The sequence below is a fragment of the Hemiscyllium ocellatum genome, chromosome 1 (genome assembly GCF_020745735.1).
Source record: "Hemiscyllium ocellatum isolate sHemOce1 chromosome 1, sHemOce1.pat.X.cur, whole genome shotgun sequence".
NCBI classification, from domain to species: Eukaryota; Metazoa; Chordata; class Chondrichthyes; order Orectolobiformes; family Hemiscylliidae; genus Hemiscyllium; species Hemiscyllium ocellatum.
Window position 1 is genome coordinate 121473302 of NC_083401.1, and position 24347 is coordinate 121497648.

General features: G+C 42.4%; 1 protein-coding gene across 1 annotated transcript in view; it reads left to right on the top strand.

Moving 5' to 3' along the window:
- The first annotated feature begins 584 nt into the window (after window positions 1-584).
- LOC132816784 (protein FAM184B-like) overlaps window positions 585-24347 on the top strand; it is a 182633-nt gene continuing 158870 nt past the window's right edge. The window contains exon 1 of the mRNA XM_060826768.1: window positions 585-764. Coding sequence (XP_060682751.1) covers window positions 621-764 — 144 coding nt within the window. The 5' untranslated portion in view covers window positions 585-620. The remainder of the gene's footprint in view (window positions 765-24347) is intronic.

Consider the following 24347-nt stretch of genomic DNA (forward strand, 5'->3'; position numbering starts at 1 on the left):
AGGCCATAGGAAGTTCAGTTTCCCTTTAAACAGTCTTTACATCTGAAAGGTTGGTCGTGGTAAATCTTAGCGACCTTTACTGCTGCAGTTTACCCACCGGATCCCTCCCTGACATCTAGACATGGGAAGGAATCTCGCTCTTTGGTAACTAATAGTTACTGAGGCATTAAATAAGGGGGGAAATCGGGTAGAGTTTAAAAAGGTGTGAATCGCCTTTAATTCTGCAATGATTTGGCTGTGTGTGTTTCAGTAAATTAATCTCGTCATGATAATTCGGATCATTGAACTAATCTAATCTCCGCCTTCCGGGGGCGTTGCCGTTTGGTGTTTGTCACATGGTGGGTGAGGGACTGGTTTCCTGAAAACTTTACAGACACACACAGATATGGTGCCTATTTTGGATTGTATACCACCCACCCACTGATCGCGCCTCTGGTACAGAGGGGTCCCGGCGCTGTATGTGCTCCTGTTCCCCCCACTCCCCGCGAGGAGGCAGCGGAGTGTATGTGAGAACGGGCTGGATAAGAACCCCCCACCCTCGCTCGCTATCTCTCTGACACCGACCCCCCTGTTGCCTGAGCCCGGTGTGAAGTGCAGGAGCTGTCGCCCCACTAGGAGCGATGGCGACTGGAGGGAGCAGCACTGAGCTGGGGAGCTACGGTGCCAAATGCAATGGTTCAAAAACAACTCTGCCTGACCCGGTCCATCACTACAACTACGACCTGCACGTGAAAATGAGCAAGAAAATCGCCCAGTTAACGAAGGTAATGGTCAGCGAAGGCTGCACGAACAGATTGTAAAATGAACACAAACGTGAGCACGGCACGGAGATTAAATAAGCGGTTCTGCTGGTTATTTTGAATGATGGAAACTTTTAGATTCAAAGCAATTGCAATAGAATGCAGTTTATTCTGAATGACGCTCGAGATTGGTTTGGTTTGAAGTGCTTCAGGCTCGTTTGTGTACATTGAAAGGAACAGGCTAATTTACTGCATTACCCAGTCAGGAGTGAAATGTTTTCGGTCGGTTCAATTGCCTTTTTCAGGAGGTTCACACACACAGCATTCAAACCTGCACTAGCTGTCACACAGGTTACCACAACTGACACCTAAAGCAGACCTCGGAATGTTGAGTTCTTTCTAGGTGTTTCGGTTTGTTAAGATGGTTTGAGCGGAACGTGCAACATCACCGTTTCCACCTCGGTAAATAGAATGGACATGATTCACGCTCTCCTGACTTTTCAAATACTTAATCGAAGATAACAAAAAGACAGCACTGCCACTCAAAGCTCTTTTTTTTAAATTGCCGTGTTTGAATTTTTCTTTTACATGCTGATGAAAATGATGAGAACCCCGTGCAAAATTGTTAGATATCATGCTACTTAAACTGATCACGCAGTTGTGGTTTTGGTCTGCCTGGCTGAATACATGTGCGTAAGCTGAGCTTATTAAATCATAAGAAGATAATCAGAGGACGCGGTCCTCTTACAGATTAGCCACTATTTGCATTTGTGTGCATTGTGCAGTTTCAGTTTGCATGTCAACTTCTGGGGAAATATCCACTGTGTTTTGTTTCACTTATTGGGTATGAGTATTGCTGTGAAGGCAACCTTCTTACCCTTGAAGGTATTTGGTGGGCCACCGTCTGAAATCACAGTAGCCACTCTGGCTGGATCATGTGTATCTGTGGTGCTGTTTGCAATTGCAACATCTGATCCCAGTGATCCCAAAGGAATGGAGATAAAGTTTCAAGCTGGGTCACTGTGTAATTTGGAAAGGAGCTTGCAGGTATTGGTGTTGCCATGCACCTGCTGCCTGTCCTTTTTGAGGTGGCAGAGACTCTGGCTTTGGAAAATATTGTTGAGAGGCTTAGAGGTTTGTGTCAAACCTGTTGCTAAAGTAACTAGTCGGACCTTGGACAATGTCTTGATGAGCTCAGGTCACCAATTTTCTCATTCAGAAAATTGGCCTCCAATCAGTCATCTTACTTTGTACTAAGTGTGACTTCACCCAGTGGAAAGTGCTTCTCCACGATTCCCATTGACCACAGTTGGACAGGGGCTTCTTGTAATTGCGCTCAGACATGCTGCCTCAATGTCAAAGGCAATTGCTTTCACTTCATCTCTAGAATTTGGCTCTTCTGCCTATGTTTAGAACAACACCAACAGCATTTGTTTTCCTATAACACCTTTTTAATTCGTAATGTGATTATGTTTAAAGTGTTGACTCCAAGTCACTTGAGAATTTTAAAATGTTAGTGTAGTGTTCAGGCTATGGAGTGAGTGCAACAAAAGTTTGCTGGTCTGATTGCTGCGATACAGGACTGGCATATGAAGACAGACTAGATCGGTCAGGACTATGGATTAGAGTGGTGCTGGAAAAGCACAGCAGGTCAGGCAGCGTCTGAGGAGCGGAAAATCGACATTTCAGGCAAAAGCCCTTCATTTCTGATGAAGGGCTTTTGCCCGAAACGTTGATTTTCCTGCTGCTCTGTTGCTGCCTGACCTGCTGTGCTTTTCCAGCACCACTCTAATCTAGATTTGAGTTCCAGCATCTGCAGTCCTCACATTTGACCCGGTCAGGACTATATTCGCAAGAGCATAGAAACCCAGAAAGCTCTAACGAGACGAGACACGGGAAACACTGGGAGGATATTCCAGATGACTGGAGGGTACAGAACTAGGGACCACAGTCTAACCATTAGGGGTAGGTCATTTTTAGGTCTGAGATAAGAAACTTCTTCACTAAGTGGTGAGCTGTGGCATTCTTTGCCACAGAAAGCAGCCGAAGCCAAAACATTGAATGTTTTGAAGGAGTTAGATATAGTTCTTGGGTTGAAGGGATCAAAGGGTAAGGGGGAGAAAGCTGGAATAGGTCATAGACAATCAAACATGATCAAACTCATAGAATGAGTGTGTAGGCTCAAAGGATCAAATGGCTTACCCATATTATCAATGTTTTTAAAAAACATAATCAAGATATGCAATAAATGTTTTTTGATCAATAGGATTTTCGGAAGTACCACCAATTCTGTTATAACACGATAGTTCTGTTTTCATGCAATTGTGTTGTAGGAAAATCCATGGGTCAGCAGCGCCAATTCACCTAATGGGGCCGGAATAGGGTTATATGCAAAACACACTTTACAATTTTGCGCTTTAGAGAAAATGTTCCCAATTTGTCAGTCGTGTTATAGTGAATTTGTGTTAATAAAATGTGCATTCTAGCAGAGTGACCTGTACGTGGAATCTTCTGGTGCACAGCAGCAACAGAGTGTAACAGCAACTGACTCCAAACCTCTGTTCTTTTTGTTTTGGGGAAAAAAAAATACCCTGAACAGATTTTTAAAAATGTTTAGTAGTTGATTATGATACACCACTTAATTGATTACTGATTGTGAACATAGGCTGAAGCAACTGTGACTGTTGAATACTTTAGTTAACTCATTTGGTTCTAGACAATATTTCAAATTAAATAATTGCTGTTCCTATCTCTCTAATGCCCATTGATGCATGTATTATCAAGAGGCAGAGTGAAGGGGGTTGATTTCCATGGAGATGTTCCCCCAAATAATATTTCACTTTTATTTCTGAAAAATGTATTTTAAGGCTTTTTTAAATCTGAAACTGTATTCAAGAACTTCTTGATTTTGTGTTTGTCATAGTTTTTGGATAGTTTGCATATTCTATTAAAACAATCGCTTCCTCTGAAGGAAAAAGGAAATTGTGTCCTGTCACAACTCCCAGTGTACAGAGGCTGTCTTCCTTTGAGTCTCTCAGTTCAGAGAGATTTTTACTCCAGTATTAAATATCTTCCAGTTTAGATGCATTTCGTTCAATATCCTGGATTGGAGAAGCTTGCTCTCTCCATTTCCATTTCCACTGTGTAGAGAAACTCTATGTATTTAATTTAACTCTCTCCTTCGTGATGAGACCATAAGACATAAGACATAGGAGTGGAAGTAAGGCATTCGGCCCATCGAATCCACTCCGCCATTCAACCATGATTTGCCAGCTCTCGCCTGACATTGTGTTTTGATAACAGTTTCAATGCTGTTTAAAGTGGGGAAATAGCCATGGGCATGTCCATGCAGAGCCTGGACCCAGCAAAGTCTTGCATTAACCAGAGTTGACACTCAAAAGGAAGAAGTTTCCTAGTCAGTTCCCTTATATCAACAAATCAGTGGACGCTTACAGAACTCATTTACTATCCCTGGGAGAAAAAGAATTTGAATTTGTTTGGGTACATGCGACTATTGTAGGAGTTTTATATTGAAACTGGAGAGTTCTTGACACCAAAGACAGTAGTTCTGTGGAGTTGCTGATGGTTATGAAGTGATTTTAAATTCCAAATAGGTAAAAGATTTAACTTGTATAGATTTTCAATTTTAAAAAAAGCATGGCTGTGTTGTATGTATTCATCAACGCCTAAATTCCAATCATCCAAATTAAAATATTAAAGTCTAATTGCAGAAGAATCCAAATTATAGAATTTTTAAAAAAAATCTCTTTCACCAAATCAGCTTCAGGTACAGATCACCTTATGAAGAAAGGTAACGGATTGTAGTCAGTATCGGAAAAATGTGAGATGAAACCTTTTGTGACACGTTAATTCAATCTCTGAGGACTAGTTCTGTACATTGCCTCCCTGAGTTCTTACAAGTTAATGAGATAAACCTGCAGAATGTTCTTATGTGAATAGATGCTATTAATAAAACATGATTTTTTTCCAATATTGGCACTATCATTTATTTAACTATTCCGGTCTGTTCTTATTCTGTCTTCAGTGTAGGTATGTACTAACTGACATCTTTATGAAGTTTTAAATGTTTTTGGTGTAATCAGTTTCACTTGGAATGCAGTCCAGTCTAATTTCAAGGTTACTGGTTTTGTAATCATGCAGTAAATATTATTTGCATACATGTGCATTGATTCCAGTTTCCCATGAATTTGTGGTGGATTCACAGCGTACCATTTAATTGCCACTAGTTACTGAACACTTCTTTCACAGTGATAAAAATGAAAATAGTTAACTTAGGTTGGCAAATTTTGGATTATTTAGATGCAAAGCTCTTCTGCAAGTAGCTAAGGTAGTAAAAGACAAACTGGCTATATAAATTGGCAAATCTCCAAGTTTAATTTATTTTGTAACCTTTTGTGGGTCATGTCCAGTATTCACTATTTAGTCCCATCTCATTTATTTGCTGCCATTTGCAAACTTAAATCTTTTGTGCTTTAGATTTCAACATCTAAATAATTTAAAATAAATTGACATTAGCCTCAGCATTGATGCCTTCAAATCTGTCTTCTCATCTTGTGCAGCTAAAGTTTTAAACCCTGGCAACCAGCTAACCCATTTCGTTATTCATTCTCAAAGATGGCATTTTTTGATCATGTCTGTTGGTCTATTAAGAGGTACCTTTTCAAAGGCCCTTTTGGAAGTCTAGATGTTTTAAATCTATTATATCATACTTTTCTTTCTAATACTGCTTCAAAGAAATCAGCGAGGTTTGTCTAGCAAAATGTTACTTTTTTGAGATCCTTTCAGATTGTTCTTTACTATCTTTTTTTTAGGTTGATGGATAATTTTCTCCTTAGTAGGGCTTCTATTATTGCTGGTACCACCAATGTTAAGATGATTTGGATATATTGTACCTCTGTTCTTGAATATAAATATAATTGTTATCTGCAATTCTCTGGCATTGCATTTCCCTTGTAATGTTATGATTCCAGCCAATGCTTTTATTGGCCAAGTCAAACTCTTGACTGAAGCCTGAAAAGAAAATCTGGAATATCTGATCTGACAGCTAAACGTGCCACACTGCTTATGTTTTTGATTGTCTATAAACTCTCCAATGTAAGTAAATAACAAGTATCCTTCAGGAAATCTTTGTTTCACTATTTTAAATTACCTTTAATGGCGACAGAAGTACTTTTAACTGTTAGTCAAGAAACTCTTTCAGACGCACAGACAACCCATATAACTAGTTCATATTCAAAAATCCAAATGCAAATGGCTTTTAAAATAGATATAAATATCTTTATTTGCATCACAGGCACGATATGTTAAGCATGTGATACTGCCTTCTCTCTATCATCTTTTAGATATTTTAATGTGTGGATGCAATCTCTACAGACCAGGAATTGTTCTGCTGTAATGCTTTGCCTTGTGTTATTACTAACTACAAGCAAGGAACGGGAGTAAGACACTTGGTCCTTCAAGCCTGCACTGCCATTCAATACAATTGTGGCTCATTTGATTTTTAACCTCAACTCTACATTCTTGAATATCCTTCTTTATCTTTCATGCCCTTGGTAATCCAAAAATCTATCTATCTCTGCTTTAGAAATATTTGAAGGTTCTGTCTCCATTGCCTTTTCAAGGGCGGGAGTTTGAAAGGCACTCAACCCTCTGGAGGAAATCTATTTTCTGCCTTTTTATTTTGTGTTAAATGGTGCCCTCTTTTTTTAAAAAATAAAATAGAACTGCTCCCTCACTCTAGATTCTCCCACAAGAGGAATCATCCCTTTGACATTCACCCTGTCAAATCCCCTCAGGATTTTGTGTTTCAGTTAAGTCACCTCTGACTTCTAAATGCCAAAGGATACAAGCCTAGCTTATCCATGTACTTGGTGCTTGACTTCTTTCTTCCTCCTCAGTTTTCCTATGTCTTTACTTGATCATAGTTTCTCACCAGTGTTTAGTTGGCTCGTTTCTTTTTCAGGGAAATATGTTTCCTATCCTCTGAATGTTATTTTCAGTGTTTCCCTGAATGTTCAGAGTAATTATTTGCCAGATGATTGTTCATTTTTATCTTATCAATTCCACACTTAAGCCTTCAAATTTATTGCTCTGGTATTTCTTTTGCTTGTCTCCCCTCATTTCTTTCTCTCAATCTGCAGTATAATACAGTCACTATTTATTTACTTAATGTTTTTCAGCTTCTCTGTTGTCTGATTCATGTCCCATTACTAGATCAAACAACAAATCCTTTCTTTGTGTTTCTTGACATACTGGACTAGGAAGGTGGGCATTCAATACACAGATCCTTATCCACTTTATCATCTTCTGGCTAATTAATTTTGCAGTAACTAAGATTCAACCCCACCCCTGTGCTTATTTTTTTAAAGTAATTTCATTAATTTGTTTGCATATTTCTTCCCCCATTTTCCTTCCACATTATTTGGTTGACTTTTTCAAAGAAATTCATTCATGGCGTATGGGTATCCAACTCCCTCTCAAAAGTTGTCTTACATCGTGCCATTGTTTGAGAAGCTTGACTCATTCAATCTTGACATCAAGAACTGGGCCCAGCGTATGGAAAGAATGCGTTTTTTTTTTCTGGGCAGACGGAAAGCAACAAATAATTCTCCTGACAGCCTGTGGAATTGCAGCTTTCTCTGCTATTAGGAGCCTAACTTTCCCTGTGGCAGCAGATATTAAAACTTTTCAAGAATTGATGGGCATAGTTAAGGAATATTACAATTTCAAGCTTCCTGTAATTCTGAGATTCTATAGTTTTTTATCCTGGCAATTCAAAAACTAGGAAATTTGGTTTTGAGATTTTGACTATGTTGAAATGACTGGCAGAGGCATATAACTTTGCTTTAACTCTTAATGAGATGTTTAGGGATTGGTTTGGTATGTGGGATTAAAAATGTAACTATGCAAAAAACGTCTAACTGGAATTCAAATAGATACTATAACTGACTTTATCGTTGGAAAATGTGTCAAATGGATCATATGAGTTGCATGTTATGCCGTTGGAAGTGGACACCCTCAGCACCCCAACAAAGCCTGGGGGTATACCACTTGAGAGAAAGCTATTGCTTAACCTCACTCAGGACATATTCTGACCAGAGGGATTCTAGGCTTAGCCACCACAAAACCCCAAAAGGAAGCCAAATCTCAGCCAAATGGTTCATGTTTTCTTGAGGATTCAGGTTGTTGTAGATGCTGCTGGTATGTGGGCTCAAGACAGCAAAAGGGTCCCACTCAGCCTGAACTGAGTAAGAGAACTCATAGGCTGGTATACAGGAGAATTCGTACTACGGAAAGTCCTCCTCACATGGTTTGGAACAGCTAAATCGGTTCTGATTTTAATATTGCTATGCAATCAAAATTTAAAAAACCAAAACAACTTGGATGCTGAGAAATGAAAATTTTTGGAAAAACTCAGGTCGGGCAGCATCTTTGCAGAGAAATCCGTTAACAAATTGTTTCAAGTGACCCTTCTTCAGAACTGACTTTTTTCAGCAATTTCTGTTTTTGTTTCTAATCAAAATACACCTGGTTCTAAATGGAAATTGATACTGGTACGGCCATATCAGTGATTGTCGAACCAGTTTTTAACACTATTCGCTCTGAACTCCACCCCCTAAGTTTGCACAAGAACGCTGCTAGACTGAGAACCTGGGTACTGGGTACCCTTTACAGATTTAAGAGTACAACTTCAGTTCTGGTCTCTTCTTTGAAAAGTAGCTGGTTCAGTTGTTGCCTAAATAAAGTCTTAATTAAATGCCTGGACATTTTTCAGGAAGGTCTAAGGACTGTCAAAGGAGCCAAGGCCACCCTGCAAGTTGACCAGGAAGCAATCCCACCATTCTGCAAGGCCCACGCAGTACCATTTGCCCTGTGGGCAAAGGTAGAGGCAGAAATCAATCATCAAACCAGTCCAGTTTCTGGAATTGGGCAGCACCGGTCATACTGGTTGTGAAGCCTGATGAGTTGGTTTATCTTTGTGGGATCCTAAACAAACATTAAACCTCTTTTCATGGAAGGGGAAATATCCAATCCCTCACATGGAAAATTGATATGCAAAGCTGGCGGGGGGCTGTTCTTCAGAGTTGGACATCAGCCATGCTTACTTGCAATTATGTTTAGATGTGGATTCCTAGAAATATGTTACAATTAATACCCACGGGGTCTTTATAAATATGAGACTGCCGTTTGGGGTATTATCAGCCTGTGCCATTTTTCAGCACACGATGAAGAATATTTTGCAAGAGCTACCCAAGTTGCCATTTAACTGGATGATGTGCTATTAATGGGGAAATCTAATAAAGAGAGCTTGGACAAAGTCCTAAGGCATTTTTCCAAGGTGGGTGTTGAAGGATTAGTAAATAATCAAAAGGATATAAATGGGCTGGCAAGATTGACTTCCATCCAGGTAAGTGTGGGGTGATGTACTTGGACAGTGTAAACAAGGCAAAGGGATACACAATGAATACTATGATCCTCAATGCTTCCCAGGGTGAGAGGGGTGCATGTGCACTGGTCCCTTTAAGGTACAGAACAAGTATACAAGGTGGTTAAGACACATGGGATATAGGCTTTTATTAGCTGAGGCATGGAGTTTAAGATCGGTGGGTGATGGTGGAACTATGTAAGATGTGTTATATGCGGTTCTGGAATCCACATTTATGGAAGGGATGTCATAGAGATGTACAGCATGGAAACAGACCCTTCGGTCCAACCCGTCCATGCCGACCAGATATCCCAACCCAATCTAGTTCCACCTGCCAGTACGTGGCTCATATCCCTCCAAACCCTTCCCATTCACATACCCATCCAAATGTCTCCCAAACGCTGCAACTGTACCAGCCTCCATCACATCCTCCGGCAGCCCATTCCATACACGTACCCATTTCCCTCTGCACAAAAAGGTTGCCCCTTAGATCTCTTTTATATCTTTCCCCTCTCACCCTAAACCTATGCCCTCTAGTTCTGGACTCCCTGACCCCAGGGAAAAGACTTTGCCTATTTATCCTATCCATACCCCTCATAATCTTACAAACCTCCATAAGGTCACCCCCCAGCCTCCGACGCTCCAGGGAAAACATCCCCAGCCTGTTCAGCCTCTCCCTGTAGCTCAAATCCTCCAACCCTGGCAACATCCTTGAAAGGGTTCAGAAAAGATTTGCAAGTTTCACAACAGCTTTCCTATAGGAAAGAGACCAGAACTGCACACAATATTCCAACAACGGCCCAACCAATGTCCTGTACAGTCACAACACGACCTCCCAACTCCTGTACTCCAATTCTCTGACTAATAAAGGAAAGCCTACCAAACGCTGCCCCCACTATCGCGTCCACCTGCGATTCCACCCCCAAGGAGCTACAAACCTGCACTCCAAGGTTCTACTATAAACCGACCCTTTCCATTTCTATCTCGGGCAACCGACTCAACACAGACATCTACTATAAACCGACTGACTCACACAGCTACCTGGACTACACCTCCTCCCACCCTGCCCCCTGTAAAAACTCCATCCCATATTCCCAATTCCTTCGTCTCCGCCGCATCTGCTCCCAGGAGGACCAGTTCCAGCACTGCACAGCCCAGATGGCCTCCTTCTTCAAGGACCGCAGATTGCCCTCCACTGCATCTCCTCCACTTCCCGCTCCTCCGCCCTTGAGCCCCACTCCTCCAACCACCACCAAGACAGAACCCCACTGGTTCTCACCTACCACCCCACCAACCTCCGTATACAACGTATCATCCGCCGTCATTTCCGCCACCTCCAAACGGACCCCACCACCAGGGATATATTTCCCTCCCCTCCCCTATCAGCGTTCCGCAAAGACCACTCCCTTCGTGACTCCCTCGTCAGGTCCACACCCCCTACCAACCCAACCTCCACTCCCGGCACCTTCCCCTGCAACCGCAGGAAATGTAAAACTTGCGCCCACACCTCCTCCCTCACTTCCCTCCAAGGCCCCAAGGGATCCTTCCATAACCGCCACAAGTTCACCTGTACCTCTACACACACCATCTATTGCATCCGCTGCACCCGATGTGGCCTCCTCTTTATTGGGGAGACAGGCCGCTTACTTGCGGAACGCTTCAGAGAACACCTCTGGGACGCCCGGACCAACCAACCCAACCACCCCGTGGCTCAACACTTTAACTCTCCCTCCCACTCCACCGAGGACATGCAGGTCCTTGGACTCCTCCACCGGCAGAACATAACAACACGACGGCTGGAGGAGGAGCGCCTCATCTTCCGCCTGGGAACCCTCCAACCACAAGGAATGAACTCAGATTTCTCCGGTTTCCTCATTTCCCCTCCCCCACCTTGTCTCAGTCGGTTCCCTCAACTCAGCACCGCCCTCCTAACCTGCAATCTTCTTCCTGACCTCTCCGCCCCCACCTCACTCCGGCCTATCACCCTCACCTTGACCTCCTTCCACCTATCACATCTCCATCGCCCCTCCCCCAAGTCCCTCCTCCCTACCTTTTATCTTAGCCTGCCTGGCACCCTCTCCTCATTCCTGATGAAGGGCTTATGCCCGAAACGTCGAATTTCCTATTCCTTGGATGCTGCCTAACCTGCTGTGCTTTAACCAGCAACACATTTTCAGCTGCACTCCAAGGTCTCCTTGTTCAGCAACATTTCCTAGGACCTTACTATTAAGTGTATAAGTCCTGCTAAGATTTGCTTTCCCAAAATGCAGCACCTCGCACCTATCTGAATTAAACTCCATCTGCCAACCCTCCGCCCATTGGCCCATCCGATCCAGATCCTGTTGTAATCTGAGGTAACCCTCCTCGAAGTCCACCACACCCCCAATCCTGGCGCCATCCGCAAACTCACCAACCGTACCTCTTATGCTCGCATCCAAATCATTTATGTAAATGATAAAAAGTATAGGGCCCAGCACCATCCTTGTGGCACTCCACTGATGATAGCCTCCAGTCTGAAAAACAACCCTCCACCACCACCCTCTGTCTTCTGCCTTTGAGCCAGTTCTGTATTCAAATGGCTAGTTCTCCCTATATTCCATGAGATCTAACCTTGCTAATCAGTCTCCCATGGGTAACCTTGTCTATTGCCTTACTGAAGTCCATATAGTCCATAGTGCTCTGCCCTCATTCATCTTTTTGTTGCTACTTCAAAAAAACTGAATCAAGTTTGTGAGACATGATTTCCCACGCACAAAGCCATGTTGACTATCCCTAATCAGTCCTTGCCTTTCCAAATACATGTACATCCTGTCCCTTGGGATTCCCTCCAACAACTTGTCCACCACCGATGTCAGGCTTACTGGTCTATAGTTCCCTGGCTTGTATTTACCACCCTTCTTAAACAGTAGCACCATGTTAGCCAACCTCCATTCTTCCAGCACCTCACCTGTGTCTATTGATGATACAAATATCTCCGCAAGAGGCCCAGCAATCACTTCCCTAGCTTCTCATAGACTTCTCAGGTACACCTGATCAGGTCCTGGGGATTTATCCACCTCTAACTGTTTCAAGACATCCAGCACTTCCATATCTGTAATGTGGACATTTTGCAAGATGTCACTATGATGTGATTACATTGGAGATTTGCCAGGATGTTGCTTGAGCTGGAGAGCTTTAGTTCTGAGAGAGATTGTAAACTGGAATTTTGTTTTTCTTGGAGCAGAGAAGACTTGATTGAGGTGTATATAAAATTGAGGAGCATCGATAGGGTAGATGGGAAGACATGTACTTCCCATGGTGGAGGAAGCAATGACTGAGGTCATATATTTAAGGTAAGGGACAGAAGGTTTAGAGAGGATAAGGTTTCAACAACATTTTATTTTGGATAATCCTGTGTGTGAAATGAATTACAACCATGAACGGTTGTATGCTGAAAGTCTTGCTCTTCTAGACCACAATTATTTCATTAATTTTTCTAATATCAAAAGTATGATTTATCAAACTTTGATCAGGTTCCAGATTAACTTTGGAAAAGTTAGTTTGTGAGATTTGTGGTGCTTCTGAGCAATTTCTCAGTTGTAGACTTGGTTCCTCTGTGATAGTGATGGTGTCACCTTGAGAATTTCTCGGGCTGTGTCCTGACTGTACAATTTTTATTCTTTTTTAAAGCACTTTTTTTTAATATTCCTGTTTGACACTAGATGAATATACAATAGATTGTCAGATGACATTTCTCATTGTTGTAGTCATAAGCTTAAAACAGTGAAATTATGTTTAATAAATATCTAGATCATTAATAGGAAGAGTTTATAATCTGATCTGGAGCCTCTGGATCAGTAGAAATGGTACCAACTCTTAATAGTGTTGAGACAGCATTGTTTTGGATGATGAACTGGAACTTGAATAGTGGATAATGCTTATCATTTATTCATTGGATGAAAAGACAGGCAAATGGCATTGACTTATTGGACTTTAGTCAGGGATGAGCACTGTCAAATGCTGAAAATCTTCGTCAGTCACTGTGGTCAAAAGTGTTAACAATTGAATAGATTCAGTGCTCCTATGATCTGAGATGTGTTAGAGTACTATGTGACAACATTTACTTACCTGATTATTTTACATCTTTGGATTGATTGATCACAATTGATGTATGTTGAGGCTTTATTTCATTTAAATGCAATATGAATATACTGATGAATAACGAAACTCATTATTGGCAGCAACTCTTGCCTCCCCACTGCAGTGCTGCCAGCCCTTGATTGTGATCAATCCCTGTTCCTGGGATCCTTAATTCTAGTCCCACTACTGTCCGATTAAGTGCCCGATTAGCAGCCAACCCTCCTGTGGCAACGTAGAACTACCTCTGCCTCTCCAGCCAGCAGGCACGACCACTCCATCTATATTAACTTTTGCCCACAGTGTTGGCTCTGTGGTAACTTGTAAATGATTTCTGCCTTGTCAGCATTGCCTTCATCTGAGAGGAAGCAACTGTGGGCTGGCTGTGAGCGGGCGGGCTATCTTTTTGACTCTAGCTAATGGCACTTCTATTGCTTTTGAATATCACGGTGCAAAGATAGAATGATATTTTTGCACTCGCCACAATAGGCATTCTGAAACAGCGGTTTGACTGCCTGGAAAACTCAGGAGCATCTCCTACCAATCTGTCATGTGTTCCCATAATCATTGTGGCAGATGCTGGTTAGGTTCTGCCTGGGAGAAGCACCTGGCTGAATCTTGTAACTGCTTCAAGCATTCGGAAAATCCATCCTCCTCATCTGTCCTTTTCCAGTAAAACCATTCAGAATTCCTATATAGTCCCCAGCACTGCTGCCAGCTCCAGTAACCCAATCTGCTTGTGACTTAGAAAGGACTTTGCTCAAAGCATCAACTGCAGCCAACATGTGTTTCACAATTTTCCAAGATTTACTGTCAAACACACTCTTCTCACTTGTGCCTTCTGTTTCTAACATTGGGTGACCTTGTGCACTGCAAAACAGACTTTATTTTCCTTTTTTGTATGAAATACCACTGTGGATGTTAGAAATCAAACACAGAGCTGCAGAAGTTCGGGTCTGATAGCATCAGTGTTGAGAAAACAGAGCTAATGTTTTTCAGTGCAGTGACCCTTCTTTAAAACCGATAGCATCTCGGGGGGAGAAAGTGATATTTATGTGGATGATGGGTGTTTTTAATTTGGTTGGGATGGGGAGAGGAGTGAGCAGATAGGAGCCCAGAGAGAGAGAGAGAGAGAGGAAAATGGTAACACAAAGGGACTGCTGACAGCAAGCCAGAGAAGAGGAAAAGTTAGATAGGTCATGATAGAGACAATGGATGAAAAGAGGTTGGCTGTGCTGAAAGCAGTGATGTCCTGACGGCCGGGCTGTTGGGGGTGGGTGACGAACGTGGAAGAAGGTGCTCAGGCTTTAAAATTATTGAACTGGATATTGAAAATGAGGTGCTGTCCTTCCGGCTTGCACTGAGCTGCGCTGGAACACTGCAGCAATCCTGCGACCGATGATGGCCAGGGAACACAGTGGCAGGCAATCGGACGCTCCGGTTATTTTTTATAGACAGAACATGTGTTCTGCAAATTGCTCACCAAGTTTGTATTTTGTCACCCCATTGTAAAGAAGACCGCACTGTGAATAGTGAATACAGTAAACTGGATTGACTGAAGTGTACTGTTTCCTCTGGAAGATGTGGCTGGAGCCTTGAAGAGTGAGGAAGGAAGAGATAAATGAGCAAGTATCGCACTTTTCTGCGATGGCATAGGAAGGTGCTGAGGGAATGTAGGGAGGTGTTGAAAGTGGAGCAGGAGTGAACCAGTGTCCCAAAGGGAGTGGGCCCTGTGGAATGCTGACCAGGAAAGGCAGGGGGATATATGTCTGGTGGTGGCATCCTGCTTGAGGTGGCAAGAATGACACTAATGATCCTTTGGTTGTGGAGGCTAGTGGGGTGATAAATCAAGACCGAAGGATCCTTTTTTAGTGTTGTAGAAAGGAAAGGGTGAGGCAGAAGTGTGTGAATGGTCAAGTTGGGTTAATGGCCCTGTCAAGTATGGTAATGGGGAATCCTCATTTGGGGGGGGTTAAAAAAAAAAGTGAACATTTCTGAGGGCCCCCCTCGAAGGTGGCATCATAAGATGTTTTAATTTGATTGGGATCCAAGCAGGACTTGTGCCACCTCCGGAGAGGGAGTTCTCAGAGCGTTTATCAGCCAATCAAATGACTGGTAATGCTTACCAGGAGCAGTAACCACTGCTAAGACTGTGTGGCTTGTCCCCAAGAAACAATTCATGTTGCCAGAAACCCAGGTACATCCAGAGTTTGGCTAAGCTGATGAGAAGAGGGGGGTGTAGTTCAGGAGGGCAAGGGAGCCAAATTGTTGTCACATTAATGTCCTCCCATTGACACAAAGTTAGGCTACCCTTTACCATTTGGCAACTTGTTAGAGGCTGAGGGTGATGTGTACATCCCTCATTGCAAATAAAATATCTGGAAGAAACGGTCTTTCCTCCCTCTGTGATCTGGCTTCTGTTATAGCTCATAAATTGGTAGTTTGGAAGAATTAAAGACCTAATAATCTCTCCTTGTTCATACTGAACTTTTTGCCAGTCAATTTTTTTTTACAGGTCAAAAACACTCCAGGATTTGAGAGTTGGAGGGTTTCATAGATTGTGTTGGGTTCCTTGATGCACTTTGAACCAGATCGTTAAAGTATGCAGAACCTCCCTATTTGCTTTCTCCTTGTGACTGCATCTCAGTAATGTCCATGACGTGCTGACTAATTCCCACAGGGGGTTGGAGCATTGGCAGAAGTGTGACATCCAAGGCCACTTTTTTGTTTTGAAGCACTCTTGCTCACTTTAGTATCAAAAGCTAGGTAGGATGTTGTGAATCTTTCTGATCAGCTGTCAGCTTTGTGAATTGTGCAATACCTAATAGGACCCTATAACAATTGATTGCTGGTGTAGTGAAAATCACCTTTTGAGTGACTGTTTTCAGCGTAGGGTTCTGACTTCCATTTGAACTTGAACATGGGAATTAGAAGCTCGAAAGGAAATTCCTGCCAAAAGCTGAAATGCTGTATCCGTCAGTTTTAAGATATGAATATTAGTTACTGAAAATGATATTTCATGAGATTTGACTAGTGAACTAATGCCACACAATATTCACCCTTGTATGTTAATGTGACATGGCAGAAATTTGACCAGGCTTTGTAAGATGGAATCACTGCCCTAGATGCTTAGCTATCTATGGATTCCTTGTAACTTCCTTAGATGAAACCCACCTGTATGAATGTGCAAAGTGAGCTCAGTGGCTTTGGAACTATTGAAGCATCATTGGTGTCATAGCAAGGGGGAAATGAAATATTGAGCTGGTTTTCAGTCTTGGCTTGTTATGACTATTGCTTGAATTCATTTATGTTATATAAACACTCAGTAGAAAAGTAATTGCTATCCACCAAATGGAGTTTGTCACTGTTTTGACACCAGGCACTCTCTGTGGAATTTTTCATCTGAAAAGTATGTTGGTAACATCTGTAAGTCTTTTAAAATTCATATAATTAATACCCTGCTTTGTCATTTAACTGCATGAGTTCCACGGAACTACAGATGCTTAACACCTGGTCTGTATTTTAATTGCGATTATGAAAAAGAAGCCCCAGCACCATAATTGAAAGATCTGACAGACATGCCTGAAAATTAGTGATGAGAACAATGCTGTGTTTGTCCATTGACGTCTGTTAAATGTTTAAGACACATTTCACAAACAATGCTTTAGGAGGTTACGCAGAGTCACAATGGTGTCATTGTCTAAATCCACATTGCTTTGGTGCTTGCACTGCATATTAATTGGTGCCTCTGCCTTTCTCTCCTGATTTTTGAAATGTTCTGTTGTTCACTTTAGTCAGTGTTCACCATCGAGTTCCTAATCTAGTTTCAACATAATTAATTCCAAAATAAAATTTATGAATATGCAGGTAGTTGTAAATTTCTATAAGTTCATATAACAAAAAAGTTTAGAAAACAGACAACAATATTCACATTGTAGGAATCCATATATCTCATAAAACCATGACGATTACTTATTTGTCATGTATCTCATCAACTGAGTTTTATTGTGCTGATAGGTGTGTAGAGAACTTGAATGGAGTTGTGGTATTGGGACTTAGAATTGTTTACCAGTTGCCATTTTGACTACTCCAGGTCAGAATACTAGTCAAACATGACTAGTCACCGACTGAAGCAGTCCATGTCCAAATGCAGCAAGACTTTGACAATAGCCAGATTTGGGCTGACAAGTGGCAAGTAAGTAAGAACATAAGAACTAAGACATGAGTAAGCAATTAAGTCACTCAGGCCTGCCTCACCATTTTATATGATCATGGCTGATCTCATCTCTGCCTCAATTTGAGTTTCCCAACTGCGTTTTACAAGCCTTAACCTAAAGTTGGTCTATCTTCTTAAATTTACTCAATGTTTTGGCATTCTCCACATTCTAGTTTAGTGAGCTTCACAGATTCTCAACCTTTAGAGGGGAGGAGAAATTTCTACTGTATTTTAAATCTCCTGCCCCTTTATCCTAAAGCTATGACCTCTTAGTGAGTTTTGAGAAGCTTTGTAGCTCAAGTTGTGGTTCTGGATGTAGGTTTGCTCGCTGAGCTAGAAGGTTCATTTCCAGACATTTCATTACCCAACTCGGTCACAAAGAGTCATCGAGATGTACAGCATGGAAACGGACCCTTCGGTCCAACCTGTCCATGCTGACCAGATATCCCAACCCAATTTACTCCCACCTGCCAGCACCTGGCCCATATCCCTCCAAACCCTTCCTATTCATATACCCATCCAAATGCCTCTTAAATGTTGCAATTGTACTAGCCTCCACCACTTCGTCTGGCAGCTCATTCCATACACGTACCACCCTCTGCATGAAATAGTTGCCCTTAGGTCTCTTTTTTAATCTTTCCCTCTCACCCTAAGCCTATGCTGTCTAGTTCTGGACTCCTTGACCAAAGAGAAAAGACATTGCCTATTTACCCTATCCATGCCCCTCATAATTTTGTAAGCCTCTATAAGGTCACCCCTCAGCCTCAAACACTCCAGGGAACCACCCCCCCCCCCCCCCACCCACCTGTTTAGCCTCTCCCTATAGCTCAAATCCTCCAACCCTGGCAACATCCTTAAATCTTTTCTGAACCCTTTGAGGTTTCACAATCTTTCCGATAGGAAGGAGACCAGAATTGCACGCAATATTCCAACAGTGGTCTAACTGATGTCCTGTACAGCCGCAACATGACCTCCCAACTCATGTACTCCATTCTCTGACCAATAAAGGAAAGCGTACCAAATGCCGCCTTCACTATCCTATGTACCTGCGACTCCATTTTCAAGGAGCAATGAACCTGCACTCCAAGGTCTTTGTTCAGCAATACTCCCTGGGACCGTACCATTACGTGCATAAGTCCTGCTATGATTTGCTTTCCCAAAATTCGTACCTCGCGTTTATCTGAATTAAACTCCATCTGCCATTCCTCAGCCCATTGGCCCATCTGGTCCTGATCCTGTTGTAATCTGAGGTGACCCTCTTCGCTGTCCATTACACCTCCAATTTTGATGTCATCTGCAAACTTACTGACTGTACCTCTTATGCTCGCATCCAAATCATTTATGTAAATGACGAAGTAGGGGACCCAGCACCAATCCTTGTGGCACACCACTGGTCACAGGCCTCCAGTCTGAAAAACAACCCTCCACCACCACCACCACCCTCTGTCTTCTACCTTTGAGCCAGTTCTGTATCCAAATGGCGAGTTCTCCCTGTATTCCATGAGATCTAACCTTGCTAATCAGTCTCCCATAGGGAACCTTGTCAAACGCCTTGTCAAACGTCCATATACATCACATCTACCGCTCTGCCCTCATCAGTCCTCTTTGTTACTTCCTCAAAAAACTCAATCAAGTTTGTGAGCCATGATTTCCCACACACAAAGCCATAGTGACTATCCCTAATCAGTCCTTGCCTTTCCAAGTATATGTACATCCTGTCCCTCCGGGTTCCCTCCAACAACATTGCTTCGCCTGAGGCCCACCGAAGATATGCTGAAAATTCCTGCTTTCTATGTTTGGGTTTCTAGAAAGCAGGAATTTTCAGCATTGCTTCGCCTGAGGCCCACTGAAGATGATACCGAGTAGGGTAACAAAACATCTGGAAATGAATCTTCCAGCTCAGTGAGCAAACCTACATGCAAAAGCTATGACCTCTTGTTCTAGATTGTCCATGTGAGGAAACAAACTTTCCACGTCTGCTCTAGCATCTTGTGTAACTCCATTAAATTTCCTTTTGTACTTAGGAACTCTAAGAACCAAGCCTAAACTGTTCAATCTTTCTTCATAAGGCAAACTCCATATCTACCCAGAAGAATCCCTACAGCATGGAAACAGGCCCTTTTCTTCTTTTTGTTTGGCCCAACAATTCCATCCACACCAACCCTCTAAAGAGTAACCAAGCCAGACCCATTCCCCTACCCTATTACTTCACACTTCTGCTGACTAATGCACCAAACACTCCTGATCACTTTTATGGGCAATTTAGCATGATGAATTCACCTAACGTGCACCTCTTTGGACTGTGGGAGGAAACCGGAGGCAACCCATGTTGATGCAGGGAACATGTGCAAACTTCTCTCACAGTCGGCAGAGGCTGGAATCGAACCTGGGTCCCTGGTGCTGTGAGGCAGCAGTGCTAATCACTGAACTGCCATGCTGCTCCAAATTCTAGCCCTCCCTGGAGTCCATCTTGTGAACCTTCTCTTACATGCCTGCAATGCAACCACATCCCCCCTCTTGGGACCAGAATTGTACACCGTAACAGGTGTGAGCTTGTACAGTTGCAGCAACCCTACTTCTGTACTACTTTACTCTATACTTTTAGCAATAAATGCCAAAATTCTATTTGCGAGTTTGAACTACACAAATATCATGATAACCAGCTCCAATGAGATTCACAAGAGAAGATTTATATAGGAACATTTTAAGTGTTCCTATCATTGAACTATCCACTGTCAACTTCCTTGGTTACCATGGTTGAGGGTGTATAACCATTTTTAGAGGCATTGCTGATAACCCAGGAGTACAGAAAGTACTTCTGTCCAATACCAGTCCGCACGTGTAAAGCTGTCAAGATCCCAGTAAAGCATGGACCTCCTGTCGCCCCACACCGCAAGTGGTGGAGGCAGAATGCAGATCTTATGGGAGCATGAATTGATCACTTAAGGAACTTTTTTTTAAGAAGGGAGGTGGACTACCTGAAATTTCACTCATCACCTGGAATATTTCAGGTAGATGGCAGGGTGACTATTCAATGGGTTTTGTGTAAAGTCTAGCCCTCAGTCCTTGAAAACAATGGAATCTCTTTTGCTCAAATCTATGAAAATTAAATTAACTAAGTTCACAGTATATGACTGTGATCAGTGAATTTCAGTAACTGTTCATAAGAGTCATAGAGATGTACAGCACGGAAACAGATGCTTCACTCCAACTTGTCCATGCCGACCAGATATCCTAACCCAATCTAGTCCCATCTGCCAGCACCTGGGCTACGTCACTTGCAACGCTTCAATTCATACACCCATCCAGATGCCTCTTAAATGTTGCAATTGTACCAGCCTCCACCACTTCCTCTAGCAACTCACTCCATACACTCACCACCCTCTGCTTGAAAAAGTTGCCCCTTGGGTCCCTTTTTGAATCTTGCCCCTCTCACCATAAACCTTATGCCCTCTAGTCCTGGGCTCCCCACCCCAGGGAAAAGACTGTGTCTTCATACTCTATCTTTGCCCCTCATGACTTTATAAACCTCTGTAAGGTCACCCCTCAGCCTTTGATGATCTGGAGAAAACAGCCCCAGCCTGTACAGCCTCTCCCTATAGCTCAAATCCTCCAACCCTGGCAACATCCTTGTAAATCTTTTCAGAACCTGTTCAAGTTTAACAACATCCTTCTGATAGGAAGGAGACCAGAATTGCATGCAATATTCCACAGTGGCCTAACCAATGTCCTGTACAGCCGCCGCATAACCTCCCAACTCCTATAGTCAATATTCTGACCAATAAAGGAAAGCTTATCAAATGCCGCCTTCACCATCCTATCTACCTACAACTCCACTTTCAAGGAGCTATGAACCTGCACTCCAGGGTCTCTTTGTTCAGCAACACTCCCTAGGACCTTACCATTAAGTATATAAGTCCTGCTAAGATTTGCTTTTCCAAAATGTAGCATCTTGCATTTATCTGAATTAAACTCTATCTGCTACTTCACAGCCTATTGGCCCATCTGATCAAGATCACTTTGCACTCTGAGGTAACCTCCTTCGCTGTCCACTACACCTCCAATTTTGGTGTCTTCTGCCAATTTGTTAACCATATCTCCTATGTTCACATCCAAATCCTTTGTATAAATGATTGAAATGCAGTGGAGCCAGCACCGATCCTTGTGGCATACCACTGGTCACAGGCCTCCAGTCTGAAAAGCAACCCTCCATCACTACCCTGTCTTCTGCCTTTGAGCCAGTTCTGTATCCAAAAGGCTAGGGCTTCCTGTATTCCATGAGATCTAACCTGGCTAACAAGTCCCCCATGGGGGACCTTGTCGAATGCCTTACTGAAGTTGCACTGTCACATTTCATAGTGTGGTTTCTGAGAGGAGTATAGTTCCTCTGTGGCTGCACATTCTGTTTTTATTGCATTTAAACAATGCTCAAAGCTTTCCACAGATTAGACCACACCTGTGGAGAAAAATCTGGTCAATAATCCTTCATTGTTTCAGTTCAGCCACAGGCTGTTCCACAAGGCATAGGGCATGCACATGTTGATCCATTTCTAAGTGTGAACCCAAAACAGGGCAATCAGACAGAGAATTGGCTCTCCTGACGTGATTGAGCCCTAGTGTTTCAGGAAGCTAAGGTTTTCATAGCAATTGTTTGGTTAGTGCAGTCTCCTGGAATAAGACCTTTGTGATTAGCCAAGTGAAGACTTTGTCAGTGGCTGCCAATATGACTGTCAGTGAAGGACCAATAAACACCCCTACCTCTGCCTGTTCCCATCCATTACTCATCACAGTATCTTGTTTCCCAGTCCTCTTCCTCCCTATAAGGAGAGCAAGCAAAGTTCTTGATGTTCATAATGTCTTGTCTAGGTAGAAGGGAATAATGACTCTTTTGAGGAAAGTGTTTGGGAGTTCTGGATGAGGTAGAGCCAATGGAATGGATGGTGAAGGTGCCAGACTGAAAGATGAGTGTTGATGGTAGAGCCATGATGTAAGTGCTCACTAAGGTAATGTGCTGGAAACTGAGCCTGATATTCCTGGTTTTGTCACAAAAGTTGAAAATGGACAAGTGAGTGTACACTATACCCCAATTCACTTAATTTTCAGAGGTAGGTTGATAGAAAGCAGGGGCCATGTTGTCATTACTTAGCAAGAATTATATTTGCAAGTAATTAATGTCTAGCTACAGATAAATCATTGTGATATATCATGTTAAAAATCACACAACACCAGGTTATAGTCCAACAGGTTTAATTGGAAGCACTAGCTTTCGGAGCACTGCTCCTTCATCTTTTTACACCCCAATCCAACACTGGCATCTTCAAATTGTGAGATATCATGAGTAATTAAAACTCCAATTCCTCCACACACAGATCTGTAGACAGGAATTAAACTAAACAGGTCAAATCAGATCAAAAGACAGGTCTTTGTTCCACAGTTGCTGTAAGCTGTGACTTTTAATTGATAAATCGGAGGCTGAACCTGCCACCCTGTCTCTCCTAAACCGCTGACAGGGAGAGCTGTCGACTAACTCTCTTCCAAATGCACAAGCAACCATTTTTCACATTTGTGGAGAACAATCATTTGTGATGGCTTTAAGCTGTTCTGAATCTTTTTTTTCTTCTTTCCTCAGCAGCTAGTTTCTGTTAGTTGATAGTTGCTTCAACATGACTGCATTAGTTTCAGTGGTTGTGTAGCAGGGAGACAGTATTTGGAAGAAACTTACATGGAAAATACCCTGTGGTATTTTCAGATGATTTGGGTAGTGACAGGCTGGCATGGTACAATGGTGGTCAATTGAGAACCCTGTGCATAACAAAGCAAATCATAAACAACTCCATTGTGATGCAAGACATCATCTAGCTATCAAGAGAGTCTCAAATTTATATGAAACCCATTCCTGGATACTTATGCATATTTACTTTGCTTTAAAGATCCATTTGTATGCTGCTTGCATTTTGTTTTACATGTATTTTGGGAAGGATGGTGATCATTTGCATTGAAATGTTTTTTTTTCAATATCTTTCTGCTTTCATGAAAAAGAGGCAGGTGCTGGACAGAAGTGGAGCTGAGCTGATGGTGTCCTCCACTAGTGCCACAAAGCTCAGATTCTCATGTTACGCCAGAGAATATGATCTTTTTAAATGTAGGTAAGGTCTGAAGGAATGAGTACACTATCATGTAAGATATATCCCTTTTGCTCAGGCCTGCTGCTCATTATTGGTACCTATACTTTGTTCCTTCCTTGATTTAATCACATGGCCCGACAGTTTCTTCCCAAATTTTACACATAATACAACTGGGGTCAGTTTCCTTTTTTTGAGGGTTATTCTTAGAATATTTTTTCTTGAGCATTACTTACGATGTTTGGGGCTACATCTTGATTTTTCAGGAGCTCTTTTCTCATTAACTCATTTTCTAGGTGGTGTAGTAATGCAGCAGTATGTTGTTTTGAATTGACATGCAGGGGGTGGGGCTTTGCAAGATTTAGGGAAGATGGGAAGAACTGAAGGGAAGTAGGAGAAATGGACACTGTTAGCATGGAGCAGTAATCAACTTAAAATCAAGTCCATTTCTTGTGGTGTTATTCAAGGCACTTTTTAAAAATTCACATGCAGCGGTGCCACCTTTCGACAACGTGTTGCTTCTTTTCCCTTGAAGTGCATGAGTTTTGCTTCTGCTCTTTGCACCACTTCGAGCTGGCATTCGGAGGATACTCAGCTTTTCACTGCATTTTGGATCGTGTTAGTTACGTTATAAGGTTTTCCCATATAGTAGTTCCTGAGTTTATGCAGTCTTAAACTAGACGTTCCATATTCAAAGAATTAATTAA